Raw genomic sequence first — 17,500 nt, forward strand, 5'->3', positions numbered from 1 at the left:
GGCACGGAACGGGCTGGGCTGGCCCCGCCCCACCGGCGTTGGGGTCCTGCCAGCCTGCGCCGGGCCGGGGGGGGGATATGGGGCTCACTGAGCGCCGGGACAGGCCCCGCCTGGAGAGGGCCCGGCGGTGCGGGGATGTCGGCCGGGCCTGAGTGGAGGACGAGAGGGGCGAGTCCCGTGGTCCCGGTCCTGGCTGGGGCAAGGGTACTTCCCGTAGGGTTGTGTGTGGGGCTTGGGCTCCCCGGGCTTCGGGCTCTCCTGGGCTGGGGCCTCGCTGAGGGGCCGGCCGGTGCTATGCATCCCCGAGTGCTTCATTAGGAATGGTGTTCTGTCATCGTTAGTTGGTGAGGCAGGAAATAAGCGATGAATAAACCCCATTAACTCTGTACGGGAAAGTCTCTTCGGTAAGTCCCGGCCATTTTAATTAGGTGGTCTGAAAAATTCCTTTTCTCGTCATTAGTGGTGAATGGGAAAGCCTTTCGTGGTGTCTTGGAAGGGTTAGACAGTGGGTTTCTATGGAATGCGGTTTCTCAGAAGATTGTTTCTAACCCTCACAGTTTGGTAATGCCTACTGGGGGGAGGCCACTGGGGATTATAATGATCTAATCTTGCTGTCTGCTGCATAACATGGGCTGGGTCGCTTAACCTTTAGTTTGCCAAGGCATAAGGGCTGTGCAGCAGCTGAATAATTAGAAAAAAAAAATCAATCTGTAGATGTGGTTTATTGGTGAGAAAGCAGTGCTGTGGAGTTGAAATACTAGGGTTGTTCAGTGAGAAGTAATTAAACATGCTGGCCAGTGAAAATTACCTTCAGATGTCCTGGGTTTGTTTCTGAATTGTAGGGTATCATGTGATGTTCCTTGGATTGCAGAGTTCTTTTACAGATGCAATATTTCAAGAGTCCTTTGTCCGATTTTGTTGCTTTGTGGTTTTTAAGGACTGTTTTGCATTTTTTTGGTGTGATTTAACTGTAGAATTACAGGATTTAAAGGGACTTCAGAGGCATGCCTTCCACAGCTGAGATAGGTGCAGGTGTATCTCATCATTCCAGGCAGATACTTGCAAAGCCTTCATCTCTGAGTGAGAGGGGTTCAACAGCCACCTGAACTAACTAATGCATTACAGATATCCCTTCTAAATCTTTACTATAAATTAAACTGGTTAGGCAGTCTTAACTTACAGACAAAGAGGCAGAGCAATGTTAACAATTGCTTTCCCAATGTTACCATTTCTCTGGTAAGTATAGGAGGTTTCAGACATTGCCTTATGCTGCACATATATATGTGCAAAAACTGTCCTCCAACTCCCATTCCCTTGCTCTAAGATATCACAGTGCTTATTAATCTGTTGAATCTGGACAGATAGGACCAGCTGCACTCATCAGTGCCCCTGTTGCTATTTTCAAACCCCTGTGGGCAGCTGTGAAACTAAAGAATCCTGTTTCCTAATGCTACCTGGTGTTGCCATGGTCAGCAGGCTAGGGGCTGGAGGGGCAGGAGGAGTTAGGAGAGATTAATGTTTTCATTCAGCTTCCTGTTGAACCTTGGTTTGAAGTGGAGGGAAATGCTCCTTAGACTGTAAAGGGGAGAATTTTTTCAGTTAGAAGATGGCCACTGTCCAAAGCCTGATGTGAAAGCTGTAGTCCAGGTGGCTTGGATACTAGGGTACTCTCATTCTTCTGTCCCCTGGGGTATATGGGATTAGCTTTTCACCAGAGCTTTGCTAATGACCGACTTCACTGGTGATTCCTTCTCCTTTGGTACTTCCCACCTGGCTGAAGGGGGCTCAGGTGTGCAGTTGTCCCTGTTTCTTTGAAATGAGATAGAGTAAATCTGTCTACCTGGAAAAGATTTTTTTTGTACTTGTTTCCTTTAGCTGGACTGTGTTAAATATTATTTGCTGTTTGAGACTTAGCCATCCTCTCCACTAAAATAATTTGTACATTGTTTTTTCTGCAAAACACTGTCACAGTAAGCTTGTAAACCTTTTGGGAATTCCCGCTGTCTTGGCAGGGAGCACTTAAATGTTTTCAAACATAACTATGCTTTCATTATGATGCAGTGTCATAAGTAATTTGTACAGTGTTCTGTGGTGGCAGAGCACTCCCACAGAAAGTGGCATGTCACTGCATTGTGAAAAAAGCTGGAGAGGGGACTAAGAAAGGAGTGGATATAACAAAGATGAGGTAAGCAATAGCCCTCGGTAGTCTTAGTTAAATGGAGAGCCAGAAGGGAAGCACTGAGCAAGAGCTATAGACTGCTATTTGCCCAGCAAACAGCTGGTCTGGCTAAAGATGCTGTTGCCCTACAGTGTTCATCTCTGGTGGAAATTGTTCTTTCCAAGGTAGAGAGGTGAATGTGTGCTGTCCTGTTTGTGTCCCCATCCATCAGGGTTATAGTTTAAATACACACTCTGTATTAATTCCACTGATGTTTGCTTGATGCGTTTTGATAGTGCTCATACAAACAGCTCTGCTGGCAGAATGCTGAAAGTAGCAGCTCTCTTCTATGGACAGGGCTGGAATAGGACAGTTCTCTGTCACCCTGCTGTGGCAGGTTAATGGAGTAAAAAAAAAAAAAAAAAGTACCATTATGGAGAGATAATTGGGATAAACTTGAAATAAAAGCAACAAAGCACTTTTGCACGCTTTCAGCCTCGTTTTTACTGCAGAAACATTGGCTTATAAAGGAATAAAAGCATCTAAATTTTTCATCTGTCAAGACTTGGCTGTCTTGACATCTGTAGAGAGAAACTTGATGTGTACAGCTTATGCTGTGGAGATACAGTTCCATTTGGGAGACAGAAGAAGCAGCAGAGCAGCTTTTGTAGGATCTTGGTATTGATCTGTGCCCATTACACTTGGGCTGATGTCTAATGTTATAATATGCTAATGTAGAGTAATGGAGTGTTATTTGCAAAGGAGAAAGTTAGCACTCATGATACCATCTCTGACTTCAACTAGGGAAAACAAAATGCTCAGGACTGAAAACATCTCTAATTTAAAGAGGAAGGAGGAAACCAACTCCATGCATGTTACCTACTTGGTGTATTGCATATTGATCAAAACCCTCATAAAGGCACTTGCTGTTATATGCAAGAGAAACTGCCTCTGTAAAGGCTTTTTTCTGCTTGAAGTCAGATGTTTTCTACCCTTGGAAACATAATTCTCTGGAATTTGGCAGTGGGTTGGGAATTAAGAGCAGTGCCAGTTACAGTCCTGTGGATTTGCATCTCTTATTGCTGTGTTTCAACATACAAGCGTATCTGCAGAGGGTACAGTTTTGTAAGTCCAGTTTACAACCTTTGTCCACTCAGGGATATTCCTTCCTCTTTTGAAGCATGGAATTTCACTTTCCATTACTTCAGTATTGAGTCTCAAAGGTGAGAGATACAAATAATTGTATCCAGCAGTAGCTTCAGTATGCTTTAGGGTAGGAGTCTTTGAGTAGTATTTGGGAAAGCAGTGTTGAACTTTCCTGTCATTTGTGGTACTTAATATTTTGTTTTCTAAATATTAGCCACTGGCTTCAGCTTGGATCTGTATTTATTTGAAAGTTTGAGGATGCTGCTTTAGTGGGATTAATTTTAACTACAGGAGGCCTTATCTTTTTATTACTATGTGTAAGGTATATGCTCTTTGAGACAGCTGAGAGACTACAGTGAGTAGGAAACTAGCAGTTAGTGACTGATCTGAAGATACTGTTTGTTCTCTTAGCCTTAATGATACTTAGAACATGCTTGTTTGTCTGGCACATGAATAACTCAGTTTGCAGCTAGCCATGGGATTCATCAGAAATGCTATGGCTGGTGCTGTGGAAATGATGTGTTTCAAGTTTCTAATCTATTTCTGTGACTAAGGTGAAGCAGTGACCGTAAAAGGTACTGAGATAACAGTATGAGCGGTCATTGGGAGTGATGGTGAACAGTATTGGTGTTCAACAGCAAGAGTTCTCTAAACTGACAGTTGTGCTGCCTTCCTGCAGTTCCTTACATCACGTGCAAGTTGTTCTGAACCCATGTGTCCTACAGAACATCCCGGAGCTGTAGTGTGTCTGTCTTGCGGAGCACATCAAAGTAACATTCAAAAAAAGTGTTCAGTTTTAAAAGCTGCCTTTACACAGGCAATTTCTTTTCTTGCAATGTTTAATTGTGCAGCTTCACTGATCAGAAGAGTGGTAGGAGCACTAGGCATGGTGTTGCTGGGGTGGTTTTGTCACTTATGCTTCATGTTGAGAGCAACTGTATTAAGAGGCTAAGAAAAAAAAGTAGATTCACCTCTATGGGGAAGTGCTGCTGAAGAAGGCTGAGATCTGACCAACAGCATGCCTGTTGCTGTAACGATGGTCAGGAAGGGGTGAAGTTAGCTGCCCTGTAGTGTCTCTCTGGAGCTCGGTATATATTGCAAGTGGTGCAGTGATTCAGTGCTCATTAAATGCTTGTTGATAGTTCTGCATGGCTGTTAATTTGGTGCTGCTTTCTGACCGAAAACTGCTAAAGCATTTTGCATAATTTAAAAAGGAGGGAATGTTCAGTCATGAAGCCCTGTTATTAGTGTTGAGCCATAATCCAGACGTTGGGAGACAAAGGTGTGAATGAGCTTCTGAATCTTGTAAATTTTGCAAATGCCAGCAAAATTTCCAGGGTGTTAAGGAATGGTGATCAGAAGACTTTAAAGGCTTTGAATACATGCGTTGTGACTCCATTGTAAAATCAAATAATTGAGAAAATTGCAGGTGCCTTTAAAAATGTCCTTCTAAAAGGACAATGAAGTGCCTTCTGTAGGAGTTTAGGATAAAAAAAAAAATCAATGTAAACCCTAAATTGTATGTGTGAAGCACCTCTTTAAACAAATGTAGATAAACTAAAATTGTAAATTGTGAAGCTGAGTGATAAACGGAGGTATCTTGGCAGCAACAGCTGAATTCACTGACCATTTCTTCTATAAAATTCACTTCTGTAGTGCTCCCTTGCCAGGCTTGCTGCAGACTTAACTTTTAAATAAACATGTATACAGCACTGGGCAGTGACTTGGAAGTGCTTTTTTTCTGAGTGACTGCAACCATGTAGTTAATGTCATCAATGCTTTGAACAGTCTGGTTCCTCACAGTAGAATGAAACAATTATTTTTACCTAGTAGATTGGGAATAAAGTAGAGATCTGTGGAGACTTCATGAGGAAAAAGCAAAGAAATGTTAAAAAGTTTGAACGAGCCCAGAGATTGAATAGGGCATTTGTCCACAATGTGACTTGGGTGGAAATAGCATGTGGAATGTATGAATGGGGGCAGGGAAGGAAATAGATACACCATCCTTCTACAGTTAAAAACCCCCAATTCTGTTAATTCTTAAATGGTCAGTTTGTCAACACTGCCTTAGGGGCTTTTAAATGAAGCAAGAAATGGGGGAAATGACGAGCAGAATTAAATAGGATTGATAACAATGGATTGGATCTCAAGATGTGGTAGAAGCTGTGCACAAGGATTTATATCATCACTGCTCTGTGTTCGTGCTCATCATAGGCTGCCTTCTGCAGAAAAGCTAAGCTCTGCTGTAGCTGTGTGACAGACACGGGGAGCAAAAGTTCCTTGCTGCTTGCCGAACTCCTGCATGGCAGAGATCTTCTCAGGTGCTGCGGAGAAGCATGTGTGCAACTGGCAGGCAGAGCACAGGCAAGGCTCTTGTGTAGGTCGGCTCACACAATCTCTGCAGCTCAGCAGGCGCCGGCTGTCACCCTGTGTAGCAGCAGTCCAGAGGGGAAGCAGACTGCTTCACTTCTCAGCGTGTCCCTGAGCCACTCAGGGAGGTGCACCCTCTGTGTTACACCAGTGGGCTGGAGAGGTGTCTGGAGAGAAATCCACCAGGTGAGGACATGAAGCATCAAGAATCTGCAGTTCTCTTGACAAGAATGACCTTGCTGGAGGAAATGTGTCATATTTCAAAAGCCTCCTTGTATTGCCAGCACACTTTAATGTTGAATTTATTACACTACTTGTGACAATTATCATATAAAAAAACTGTACTCCTTTTAAATTAAATTTTAAAATAACAGTAGTTTCCTTCCAAATGACCAGCACTGTTAATGGTGTCACCTGTAATGATCTTTCACTAACCAGTTCAAAGGATTGTTTTTAAAAGGGTAGCAGCAACACATTTGTGGCTTGATGCTTTCCCATGGAAGTGTGTGCTTTGGCTCTGTGGTGACAGGTGCAGTACACAGCCCTGAAATGTCTGTTCAAGCACCTTACAGTGAGTGGTGTGGGGAGATGTGTTTCTGTGGCACGGTGGCAGGGATGGTCACTTCAGCAAAGATTTGTCTCTATTCAAGAGATGCTGATGTGGCCTCCTGTGATAACAAATACAGTTGTTTGATCTCTTGTGCAGAAGTTCTGATTGGCACAGGGTTGAAATATGCCTTCCCAAACACTGATGTGAGAGCTCATTGGTTTTGAGGTCTGCTGGTGTGTTTGGACAGTTTTCTGGTTTGGGTCCTGTCTCTGTTGGGCTGCACTTTTTTTTTACTGTATAATTAATTCCCTGTGATGCTGGATGATGCTACCTTCACTGGTGCCTGGCTTATTCTGGTTTTAGTCTGTGCTTTGCAGTGGGTGAAGTAATGGTCATCTTGGGTTTTCAGAAATGCTTTGCCTGTCTTAGGTTGATGTTTTGAGGGGACATTTGAGGGCATCAGCCTGGCATATCCTTCTAAAGTAAAACCTGTGGGCAGCATTATGTTAGACTCCAGACTGGGCTGAGTGCAGCTGTAGTAACAGAACTTGGGCACTGCTGAGACTTGGCTAATGCTCAAAGAGTGCAAAGGCCTGTTTGAGGCCTCCTGTGTGTGTGTGGATTTGGGTTGGCTCAGGTTGCTCTGCTCTTAAAATGAGAGCAAAACACTGGAGGAAAAAAAAAAAAGAGTATTGTAGTAATGTGTTACAGTAATTCCTGTCTGTGCTCACATGTTGCGAAGAACAGTAAAAATACAGCACTTCCCTGGCACTCATCTGTGTTTATTCTCTTTCTTTAGGACCTGACTGGCATAGAGTCCATGGACCAGTGTCGTCACACGCTGGAGCAGCACAACTGGAACATAGAGGTACCACTGCAAATAAGATTTGTAGCGGTTTCCAAGTACCTGGGTTAAATGGAGTACTCTGTGGAGAGGGGGAGCTCTACAAGTAAGATTCAGTCTGTTGATCCCTGAATTTACACTAGTAGCTCTGTATAGCAATAGCTTGATACATCTGGAGAGATGGTTTCAGAAGTACACAGCGGAGTTGTTAAGGCTGTGAACAATCACTTGCCTGGCACTTTGTGTAACTCCCCATAGTGTGTGAGAGTGTGTGAGAGTGAGTGTGTGAGTGTGTGTGTGTGTGTGCGCGCGCGCAGGCTGCCACAGAGAAGGATTTCCAGGCAGAAAGGAGTATTGGTGGTTACAGTTTATAATGAGCTGTGCTTATACAGTGCTCTGGGGTTGTGGACAAATAATACCTACTGTTAGTATCTAAAGTATAATAAAGGTATTTCCTGCCATCCTTAAATATCTGAAACCTCTTTGCTGTTTCTTGTGTCAAAGGCAGCTGTACAGGACCGACTGAATGAGCAAGAGGGTGTCCCAAGTGTCTTTAATCCTCCTCCTTCACGGCCATTGCAGGTCAATACAGCTGACCACAGGATCTACAGCTACGTTGTCTCAAGGCCACAGCCAAGGGCAAGTTATCTTACAGTGGAATTTTTTCCTGCTTCTTGGGTGATTATTTGTGAGAAACAGAACTTGCAAACAGGGAAAGGAGTTGTTTTCTTTGTATGCTGTTATCTCCTTTCTAAATATTTTATCTTTTGAGAACATAACATTAGAGCTATTCCTTCAGCCTCTGTTAGTACTGTAGATATTTTCTCCCCAGTGTGATTCACAGTATGAGACAACCTTCTTCGTGTCATAGAATGTCTTGATGTGGCACAGTAAAGCTTTTTGAGAAGTTCAGTAGGAACAAAGGACTGGCCCCTCCTCATGGCAGGGTGACAATGTATTTTTTGTTTTTAGAACACCTCAAATTTATATTAATTTGAATACAGCATCACCTACTTGCATTAATGTTTCACAAACAAATTTGTCTGAGGACCTGTAAGACTCAGTGCTGTTCATCATTCTGTACAGTTAAGAAAATTAGCACAGAGCAAAAGCATTGCTGCTTGAATAGTCAGTGACACCAGGTTTTAGACGTGTCACATTGAATTCTGAATAAATCAGGTTAGTCACTTAAATTTAATTTGATGTGTCCAAAGCCATGAAATATTGCTGAGGTCTTTTGCAGTGGTTAGAGCACTGATACTCCCATGTGTGCCTGTGTGCTTGATGCTGGTGGACACTTTGCTTTAGCAGGCCTGTTCCTGGTGTGGAGACTGTTCTAATTCTTTATTTGTAATTGCAGGGCCTGTTAGGATGGGGTTACTACTTCATAATGCTTCCATTCCGATTTACCTATTACACATTACTTGATATATTTAGGTAAGTACTGACTTTTGTGCTGACTCATGTATTGACTGCGTCAAGGCACGTTCTACCGCTTAAGTTTGGCTGTACCTCTGTCACTTGGATCTTTAATGACAGATTTTTACATTTATTTGCTCAGCTGGCTTTATCTGTAGCCTTGTAAAGTTCCTACACTTTAGTAAGAAATAAATCTTATTGCAGAGGAGAAAGAGCATCTTGCAGCTTTATAAATGAAATATTTAATTTGGAGTTTCAACTCCATGTGGCTTTACAGTTTGTGTCACACAAAGTGGATGCAAAACAGTGTCAAACTATCAGGTATTTCTGAACAAACAACTTGATCAGAATCATCTCCCATTGGGCTGGGCTGCAGGTTAACCTGCCTTAATCCCTCTCTGTTTGGTAAAACCTAAACTGTAAACATCGCTGCATTTTTCCCCTTTGGTGTCTGTTGCCTCTTTTCCCTTTACTGCCCTGAAGGGCTAGTTCATCTTGCCTCCTTACAGCATTGATAGAGAGGAAAGAAAATATTGGAAGGTGATAAATAGCCAGTGGTCATGCATCTGCATTGTTTTGGCCATTTCCCCTGTTGTATTAATTTTTTTCCCATTAAAGATTTTTCCAGAGTTCAGTGAACTTCTATGCATCAATAGAACTAAACAATATTGATATCTGCTTTGAAGTTAAGCTTTTTCAGCCTCAGAGGAATGACTGTTTCTTCTGTTTTCATTGGACTCCTAGTGTAATATTCTTTTTCTGCAGCTCTTTGCACTCAAATTGTTAGACTTGGAATAGCAGAAGTGCAGTTTTCAAAGACAAAACTGTGTGGCTTTTAACACCCTGTCTTTGACTGAATTCCTCAAACCTCATACTGTTGATGTGGCTTATGCCTGATGCTCCAGAGGAAGTCAAAACTGTTAATCACACAGAATTCAAATACTTGTTGATGCCTGGTATGAGATATCTGACGGGGGGGCTTCTGTAGCAGTGGTATCAGTTTGGATCAGGTGGCAGTTTAGGTCGTGATTATAAATGTTCAGGGGTCCCAGCTCTGACTTTTTTCCTTCTTATGAATACCAGTGACTGTCTGTGGAAAAGAAAACCTGTTCTTCAGAATGTCAGTAAGCTGAACTTCCAGTGTCCTTTGCTTCTTTCCTAGGTTTGCTCTGCGTTTTATACGCCCTGATCCTCGTAGTCGGGTCACTGACCCAGTGGGTGACATTATTTCGTTTATTCATATGTTTGAGGAAAAATATGGGAGGATACACCCTGTCTTCTACCAGGGAACTTACAGCCAGGTCAGTGTCACATGTTGGTGCATAGATCCTGGGGAGATGGGGAGTGGGGATTTTGCCAGACTGTATCAGGGCCTACATGGCAAAATCACTTTTAATTTAAAAGCCCAGTGTTTGTCCCCAAACTTCTAACAGGGTAATGGAGAGCTAGTGAACAAGTGTGTTGGAAAACCAGTGTCTGCCAGGCTTGATGACATGCCAAGCCTGCAAAGTTGGAAAGCAAAGCTGCTCTGACTGTTCCTCGACCGTCTGTATGGCTCTGTAGCCAACAGCTATTCTTTGTAATCCTGCCTTTGTTTTTATAAACTGATGTGGTATGCCAGAGTCTGTCCTTCTGTTGACCAAATTGGGATTGACTGCCTGGGTTTGTATTATAATGAAACTCCAGAACTTGGTGCAGGACCTCAAAATTGAGAGAGGGAGCCCCTGAAGAAATTATGGGAGGTGAGAGTCCGTATGTTAGATGTGGACTGATGGCAATCTCCGTAAAAGAGGGACGTCCCAGTGGGTGCTGCCTCTTCCACACCTTCTCTCAGCCTAGCCAAGGGAAGGGCCTCCTGCAGTGCATCCCAGCAGACGGTTGGATCAGCACTGCTTCCTGAGTGCCAGGGAAGAATGTGGAGTCTGTATCTGTTCCACACTGCACAGCGATGGAGCTCGCCGCCTCCGCAGCTCTTCTAGGCCCCTCTGTCTTGTCTGGAATCCAAACTTAAATAACCATGGAATGGTTACACTACCAAAACTCAGTGCCAGTAAAACAGGAAGGCTATTGTGCACTTATCCTGTGGTCTTGTTAAGAAATGCTCTTTGGTGGGTGGAATCCAGAGGCTGTAGATGCAAAATGTTTTGGTTTTGTTTTGTTGGGGCCTGCAGTGTTATTGAGTTACCTTTTTTAGTAGTGTTTTCACTTGATGTGGTCTGAAGATTGTCCTGTACAGGCTAGAGTCAAAAGTTCAGCCTTGGCTGTTGTGAGTCTGCAGGGTAAAGGAGGGCTCTTCGCTGTCAGCTGAGTCTGGCAGAGCAGTGGGGGGTGTCAGTCACCACAGTTGCCTACCTGACTTTACTCTGACTTCAGTGTTCTCCAGTGCCACATCCTGAAAGAGGTGTGAAAACACCACAGGAGCCCCCTTAAATGAGGGTTTGATCAGGAGGTCTGACAGGTTCATCCTCTATTGCTACTTTATTAAAACCACGCTAGTGGCAGAGTCATGGCCCGAGTAAATGTTGCTGAGCTGTGTCACGCAGTTCTTGTGGGTGCCACTTTCCCCTTGCCTAGAGACCCTGTAACTTTACCTCCTCTGCTCTTATGCCAAGGCACTGAATGATGCCAAGCGGGAGCTGCGGTTCCTGTTGGTTTATCTTCATGGAGATGACCACCAAGACACAGATGAATTCTGCCGGTAGGTAGGACAATTTTCCAAATAGTTATCTATGCACTTGAAATGCAACTTCATTCACATGATCTCTTCTCATCCCCTAGCAATACACTGTGCGTACCTGAGGTGATCGCCCTCATAAACACTAGAATGCTCTTCTGGGCTTGCTCAACCAATAAACCAGAGGGATACAGAGGTGAGTGTGTCCCTCCTGGGCTTTATCTATTCCCTTCCATCTCTAGACAAAGCCAAATGCTCTTTGACAAATTTACATGTTTGAACACACAGTTGGTTTCTGTGCAGACAAGAGATTTCAGGATTGCATGGGGAAATACGTGTTGGTTTCCATGTAGTATCCTAGAGGGCTTGTTTGGATGCCAGGGAAATACCTTCTGCTCTTCACCTCCACTGTTCCACGTGTTCCTGGGCAGTCCTAGTTGCAAGCTCTTTGCTGTGGGCATTCAAGCTGCTTTCAGTACCTTGTTAATGGGAGTTGGTGGGTGTGTGCTGAGGATTAAACTGAGTGCAGAAACAAGTATCTAAATGGCTGTGCCCTTAACACCAGCTCATATTATGTCTGAGGTGACACTTAGGTGCATTCTTTCCTTGAGACAGTCATCTTTACTCCACACCCAGTCTCACTGTCTCCTCAGAAGCCCACAGTGAGATCCTTTCAAGTACTGTCTTTCCAGAGCTGTTGATACCTGGCCTGCCATCGTTTTGATGGGGTTTTGCTGCGAATGGAGCCTTTTCCCAAAGTCCTGTTCATGCTTTCTGTGTTTCTTCTGACCCTTCCTGTTTCATAGCAGGAGAGGCCAGAAGTTCTGATACCAAGTCATTCTTGGCTTCATAGTTGAGCTACCAGCTCTGGACACCTTGCAAGAATGGCTTTCTAAGGAGACATTCTTGTACTTACTGCTCTTTCATTGCTGCAGTGCTTTGGAGTCACAGCCTAGAAAGCAGAGCTGGAACGGATTGTGGCCTTTTGTTTAATCCATGGAGTGCTCTGATTTAGTTTGGAGGGTTCCACTGGTAATAACGACTCTCAAGTTGTGTGATGTACTATGCGTGTTTTAAGGAGAAGGTGGTCAGCAGCCACGGGCAAACTGTAATTTAAAAGTCCCTGATCTGCTCTATTCCCTGCCCCAAGACAGTGCTTGCCTCTGGCAAAAACAACCTAATTTTCAGAAGAATCCAGAATGGACTCTCTGGCGTCTTCCCCATGACAGTATCTTCCAGAGTCTGGCCATCCTTAATTGTCTTAGCAAATGTTTTCCTGTGCTTGACCTGTACTTCTCTTCCTGGAGTTTAAACCCAGGGCTTTTTCTGTCCCATTCTGAATGGACATTCAGAGCAATTCACTTCCTGCTTGAATTAAAGAACCTTTTTCGTCACTTGAAAGTTTGGGTTTTTTCCACTCTGTTTCTATGTTCCAAGCCACTTCCTCCCTTGCTGATTTTTAGGGTTTAGTTTGACAAAATGGAGCCTGAGGCCTTTTCTGCCTTGGAAGAGATTGCAGCTGTTTTCCTAGGCCCTTGGTGATGGAAAGGCTTTGTGCTGTACCCCTTGCTGACGCTTCTGGATTGGGGCAGTTACGGTGATGTTTGTGCCGTTTCCCAGTCTCCCAGGCTCTGCGAGAGAACACATACCCATTCCTGGCTGTAATCATGCTGAAGGATCGCAGAATGACAGTAGTTGGACGTCTGGAAGGCCTCATCCAGGCTGATGACCTCATTAATCAACTGATGTTTATCATGGATGCCAACCAGACATACCTGGTGTCTGAACGTCTGGAAAGGTATGATGGAACCTGAGCTGCAGTAATGCAGACCTTGTGGAGGCAGGCTCTGCCCCTTCCTCCCTCCACACATCACTGTAGACAGGTAGCTCAGCATCTCCCATTCTGAAACACAGCCCCTGGGCTCCCCTCTTCCCAGTGGGATCATTGGTCCATAAATTCAGGCCACCTTATAGCCAGGGAGCTGGACATGTTGCCCACTAATGAAAGGTGGGTGTGAGTGTTCTACTGTGTTCCACAGGTGGAGCACACCTTTAGCGTGCTGGAGCTTTGCAGGTAAAGCTTGGACAATAGCTGGTAGGAGTCAAGTGGGAGCAAAGCAGGCAGGAGGAGAGCTGGCATCCATAGCCAGTTGGTGGGCGAGTGTTGCTGCCTGGACTGGCTGTCCTGAATTCCAACTGTGTTTTTGGCAGTGCCTCACGAGCACAAGCTCCAGTCCCTGGTAATTGTAGGGATTTGCAGGCTTTGTCTAAAGTAGGATGCTGCCTTCTGGTGTTCTGTCTGCCCCTCCCCTGCCCCATGGTCTCTGTGGGAGACCCAGTAACATTTTGATGTTTCTGGTTTCTGAAACACACAAGGAATTACCTGAAGGAGATAAAACCTTAAAGAGCCTCAAGTATGAGGCATAAATCCTGAGCACTGCTTATGTGCTGTCTGTCCACCCTGTCAAGCTGCAGTGGGTGAGAAATCTCTTGTGTTCAGTTCATTTCCATTCAGGCTAGAGAAATAGTTTGTGTGCTGGGAGCAGTGGAGACTGCTTGCGTTTTAGGAGCTTGTGGTGTTCTAAATGAGGCTTTACCTGATGTGTGTGCTCCTATGAGTTTGAGGCTGAACCCGCACCCTCAGGTCTGCCATCGGCCTGCCATGCCCTCACTTGGGGGCCTGATAAACCTGACCGCTCCCTGCTCATGTCTGCAGGGAAGAGAGGAACCAAACCCAAGTTCTGAGGCAGCAGCAGGACGAGGCATATCTGGCATCCTTGCGTGCGGACCAGGAAAAGGAGCGCAAGAAGAAAGAGGAACGGGAGAGGAAGAAGAAGAAGGAGGAGGAAGTGCAGCAGCAAAAACTAGCAGAGGAGAAGCGGCGACAGGTGAGAGCAAAGTGACTGCTGGAGAGGCTGTTGTGCCCCTGCCTGCAGCAGGGCTTTCTTGTTTGTTTGGGGATGCTTGTCTTGCTTGGGGCCTGAGCGTCCTCTGAGCCTCCTGGAGCAGCTGTGCTGCAGGGGACAAGCATAAAGGTCAGCTTGGTGCCTGCCCATTGCTCCTGCTCCATCCTTACTTTGCAGACGCTGCAGGAGGAGAAGGAGCGGAAGTCCGAAGGCCTTCCTCCCGAGCCACATCCCGATGACCCAGAGAGTGTTAAGATCATTTTCAAGCTGCCTAACGATTCCAGAGTGGAGCGGCGATTCCACTTCACACAGTCATTGACGGTGAGCTTGAGGCAGAGCTGATGGGATTCCCAGAGTAAAAGAGGGGTCGAGAGATTCTCTGGGTGGCTCAGCAAAACCTTGGTTCCATTGGACTTTGTCAAATGGTGACCTTTGCCAAGAGCCTTAGCAGTCAGAGTTGTTCCTGGGTAAGGAGGGTGTCGTGAGGCCTGGTCCCACTAGCTTAGAAGAGAGAGATTAGAGAAAAAAATGAAAGAAACTTTTTTTTTTTCTTCTCCTGAAAAGCTGAAACTTATTGCTCCCAACCAAATGGTGTAGGAAGTGCCAGAAACAGTTTGGACTTCCCAGGTACTCTGTGACAAGTCATGTTTCATATATGCTAAGTAAGTGGCTGTCTCCTGTCTACAGTGCAGTGATGGTGCAAATTTTGGTAACCTGCCCCCTCTGAGATGCCACAGATGCAGTCTGTGTCATTGCTCTCCCAGCTGGCACTTATTCCTGTGCTTCTTTCCCAGGTGATCCATGACTTCTTGTTCTCCTTGAAAGAAAGCCCTGAAAAGTTCCAGATTGAGGCCAATTTCCCTCGCCGTGTCCTGCCCTGCCTCCCGACAGAGGAGTGGCCCAACCCACCCACGCTGCAGGAGGCCGGACTCAGCCACACGGAAGTCCTCTTTGTGCAGGACCTCACGGACGATTGACACTTTTCCAGAAGACACGAAATGGAAAGAGAAATTCATATTATTATTATAATACAATATTTTTTTTAAAAGACTGCATACAAACGAGGGATCAGAGACCACATCGCCTGTGCCAGCTGTGCTGTGTGTGTGCACTGGCGAGAGGAAGTGTGTGTGCATCCTCACACACCTGTGTACACAGCCATCCCCTACACTGGGAGGGCAGAGAGCGAGGGGAGCTGGTGTTGCCCCTCCGCCCTCCCTGGGGAGGAACAGGAATGGCAGCTCTCAGTAATTATGCTTTTATTGACAACAATAATAATAAAACCCCAAGAACCTGACATCTTGTGAAGATTTGATACTCTGCTGCTCCTGACAGCCAGAAGACCGGGCACCTGAATGTGCTGGGAGTGGGGCAGGGGGGGAGGGCTGGACAGAATCTCTTCAGCTTCCCTGTGTATAAATATCTTTCTTTTAATATTTCTCTTGCTTTGTAATGACCAAAGGAGAATGGGGTTGACTATAGTATTAACTTTTTGATAAAGAGCTGGTTCGATTCTTACCCGTGTGGGGTCTTGCCCAGGGTTCTTAGCCTGCGTAGTGTAATAAACTCTGCCTCTAGCATGTCTGTGCCGATGCTTTCTGCCCCTGCCACAACTAAGCACTGCATATGCTTAACTTCTGGCCTTGAATGGGTGACTTGGGCCAGCAGAGCTGCTGGTGTAAAGGAAACCAGTGTGTGTGCCGGGGGGAAGGCAGGGCTGGAGTCCCTGCTCTGCTGCCAGCCTGTGGCTGATGGGAAGGAGATGACCCGCCCTTTGCTTTGAGGACTGGGGCAACCCTCCTCCATCAAGATGTGCAGGGTGGGTGTGAGCCCCCCCAGGAGCTTGGTCATGACTGTGGAGCAGGGCTATGGGCTCCTGCCTGCAGCAGGAGGGGTTGGGGCCTGTTCTTCCCTTACCTGGCTTTGCACAGGTAACTGCTTGCTCACCTCCCCAGAGCACAGAAGGGAGCAGGGAGATCTCTCACCCCCACCAATGCTGAAGCCTGGAAGCAGTGGTAAACCAGCCTCCCTCCCTGGCAGCTCCAGGGCCTGGCATGGCTTCCTTTAACAGGGAGAGGCAATCCTTTTCTTCCCAAATGAAGAGCTGTTCCCTTTCTGGCCACAGAATCTTCTGGAGCAGCAACCTTGCTCTTATCCTCTGGGAGCCTGAGTTCCTGCCCTCTGTCACATGGAGGTGGAGGAGGATGTCTGCTCTGCTCAGCTCCAAGTGGTGCCCAGCTTGGGGCTGGTTCCCCACCCAGCTGGGGGCTGCAGGGCTCACCCCTTCCCTGGGGGGCACAGCCATGCTGGAGGATTGAGCCATAGGGGAGGTGGAGGGTGCCCCCCCGGTGTTGCTGAAGCCCCCCCGGAAGCAGTGCTGTTCCAGGACAGCCCATCTCTGTACACGCTGCCAAGGACCTCGGGGTGAGCGAGGGGGACACAGAACCCTCTGGGGCAGAGAACCCAGCCAGCTCCTGCTTCTACCCCTGGGCTCTCCTGGTCTCCTCCAAAACCCTTCTGGGGCTCTTCCAGCTGCTGCACCCTCCTTCCACCTGCTCAGAGATGGCCTGGGGAACCCTATCCCGGACCCCATTCCTGACCAGAGTGTCAGCCTGGCCTCTGTCCCCCCAGCGGGGCCACCTGTGGTCACCCCAGCCCCCCTCAAGCCCTCACCTACCCGCACCGAGACAAGAGCCAGGGCACAGCGCATTGGTATACATCATACATTTATTAGTGAATATCCCTCTCAAAATCAGCCACAACATTAAAAAAAATAATGATTGCACTACTTGGTCAAGCAGAACTAGCAACTTTCATTTTAAAAAAAGTACAAATCTGTTAAAAATTTCAATCAGTATAATACACATATATATAATACAACATACTAGTTATGTTAAATGCTACAAAACCAATATGATTCCAATGGAATGGAAAAAAACCAAACACTTTTAGAGCTTTAAGAACCTTTTTTTCTATATATTAGCCTTTTTTCAAATACATACATGGGAAAAATGAGGTAACTGTAAAATGTGCAAGTAACAGAGCAAAAAAAATTATATATATATATTTATATATATATATATATATATATAAAAACTTTCTAACACAGAACACACGTCCTAGCACCTTCCGGGGAGCCGCGGGGGCCGCGGGGGTCCCACCGGAGGGCCCGGGGACTGGTATAATAGAACAGTAAACAGTCCACTATCCCACCACAGGAAATCATTGGTAAACAGTGGTATCTACAGCGCAGTCAGCAATCACAAACACCCTAAATAATTGTTTTTTAGTATTTTTTTTTGTAATTTTTTCTTTTTGTTATTTTTTTTTTTAAATGATACTTTTAGCTGCTCATTGGAATAAATTCTGCAGCACACGAGCTGTGAGCTTTCGAGTCGCCGTCAAAGGACCGTAAGGCTTTCCTGGCTCCCTG

The 17,500-nt window shown here is 45.7% G+C and overlaps 3 protein-coding genes across 3 annotated transcripts in view; 1 reads left to right on the forward strand and 2 right to left on the reverse strand.

Annotated features, from left to right (window-relative positions):
- CLTB (clathrin light chain B) overlaps positions 1 to 419 on the reverse strand; it is a 7,086-nt gene extending 6,667 nt beyond the window's left edge. Inside the window, exon 1 of the mRNA XM_026858516.1 lies at positions 390 to 419. Within this exon, the coding sequence (XP_026714317.1) occupies positions 390 to 419 (30 nt within the window). The remainder of the gene's footprint in view (positions 1 to 389) is intronic.
- Positions 420 to 6,131: 5,712 nt separating this feature from the next.
- On the forward strand, positions 6,132 to 15,647 carry FAF2 (Fas associated factor family member 2). Its single transcript, XM_026858324.1, has 10 exons — positions 6,132 to 7,092; positions 7,573 to 7,707; positions 8,429 to 8,505; positions 9,650 to 9,788; positions 11,100 to 11,185; positions 11,266 to 11,357; positions 12,782 to 12,959; positions 13,878 to 14,049; positions 14,245 to 14,388; positions 14,862 to 15,647. Exons 1-10 carry the CDS (start codon positions 7,045 to 7,047, stop codon positions 15,042 to 15,044), a joined length of 1,254 nt encoding a protein of 417 aa, XP_026714125.1. The 5' UTR covers positions 6,132 to 7,044; the 3' UTR covers positions 15,045 to 15,647.
- A 1,771-nt stretch (positions 15,648 to 17,418) lies between these two features.
- The window catches only part of RNF44 (ring finger protein 44), a 2,879-nt gene continuing 2,797 nt past the window's right edge, over positions 17,419 to 17,500 (reverse strand). The window contains exon 7 of the mRNA XM_026858518.1: positions 17,419 to 17,497. Coding sequence (XP_026714319.1) covers positions 17,419 to 17,497 — 79 coding nt within the window. The remainder of the gene's footprint in view (positions 17,498 to 17,500) is intronic.

This window comes from Athene cunicularia (assembly GCF_003259725.1).
Source record: "Athene cunicularia isolate RWA chromosome 13 unlocalized genomic scaffold, athCun1 chr13_part1, whole genome shotgun sequence".
In the NCBI taxonomy this organism is placed as follows: Eukaryota; Metazoa; Chordata; class Aves; order Strigiformes; family Strigidae; genus Athene; species Athene cunicularia.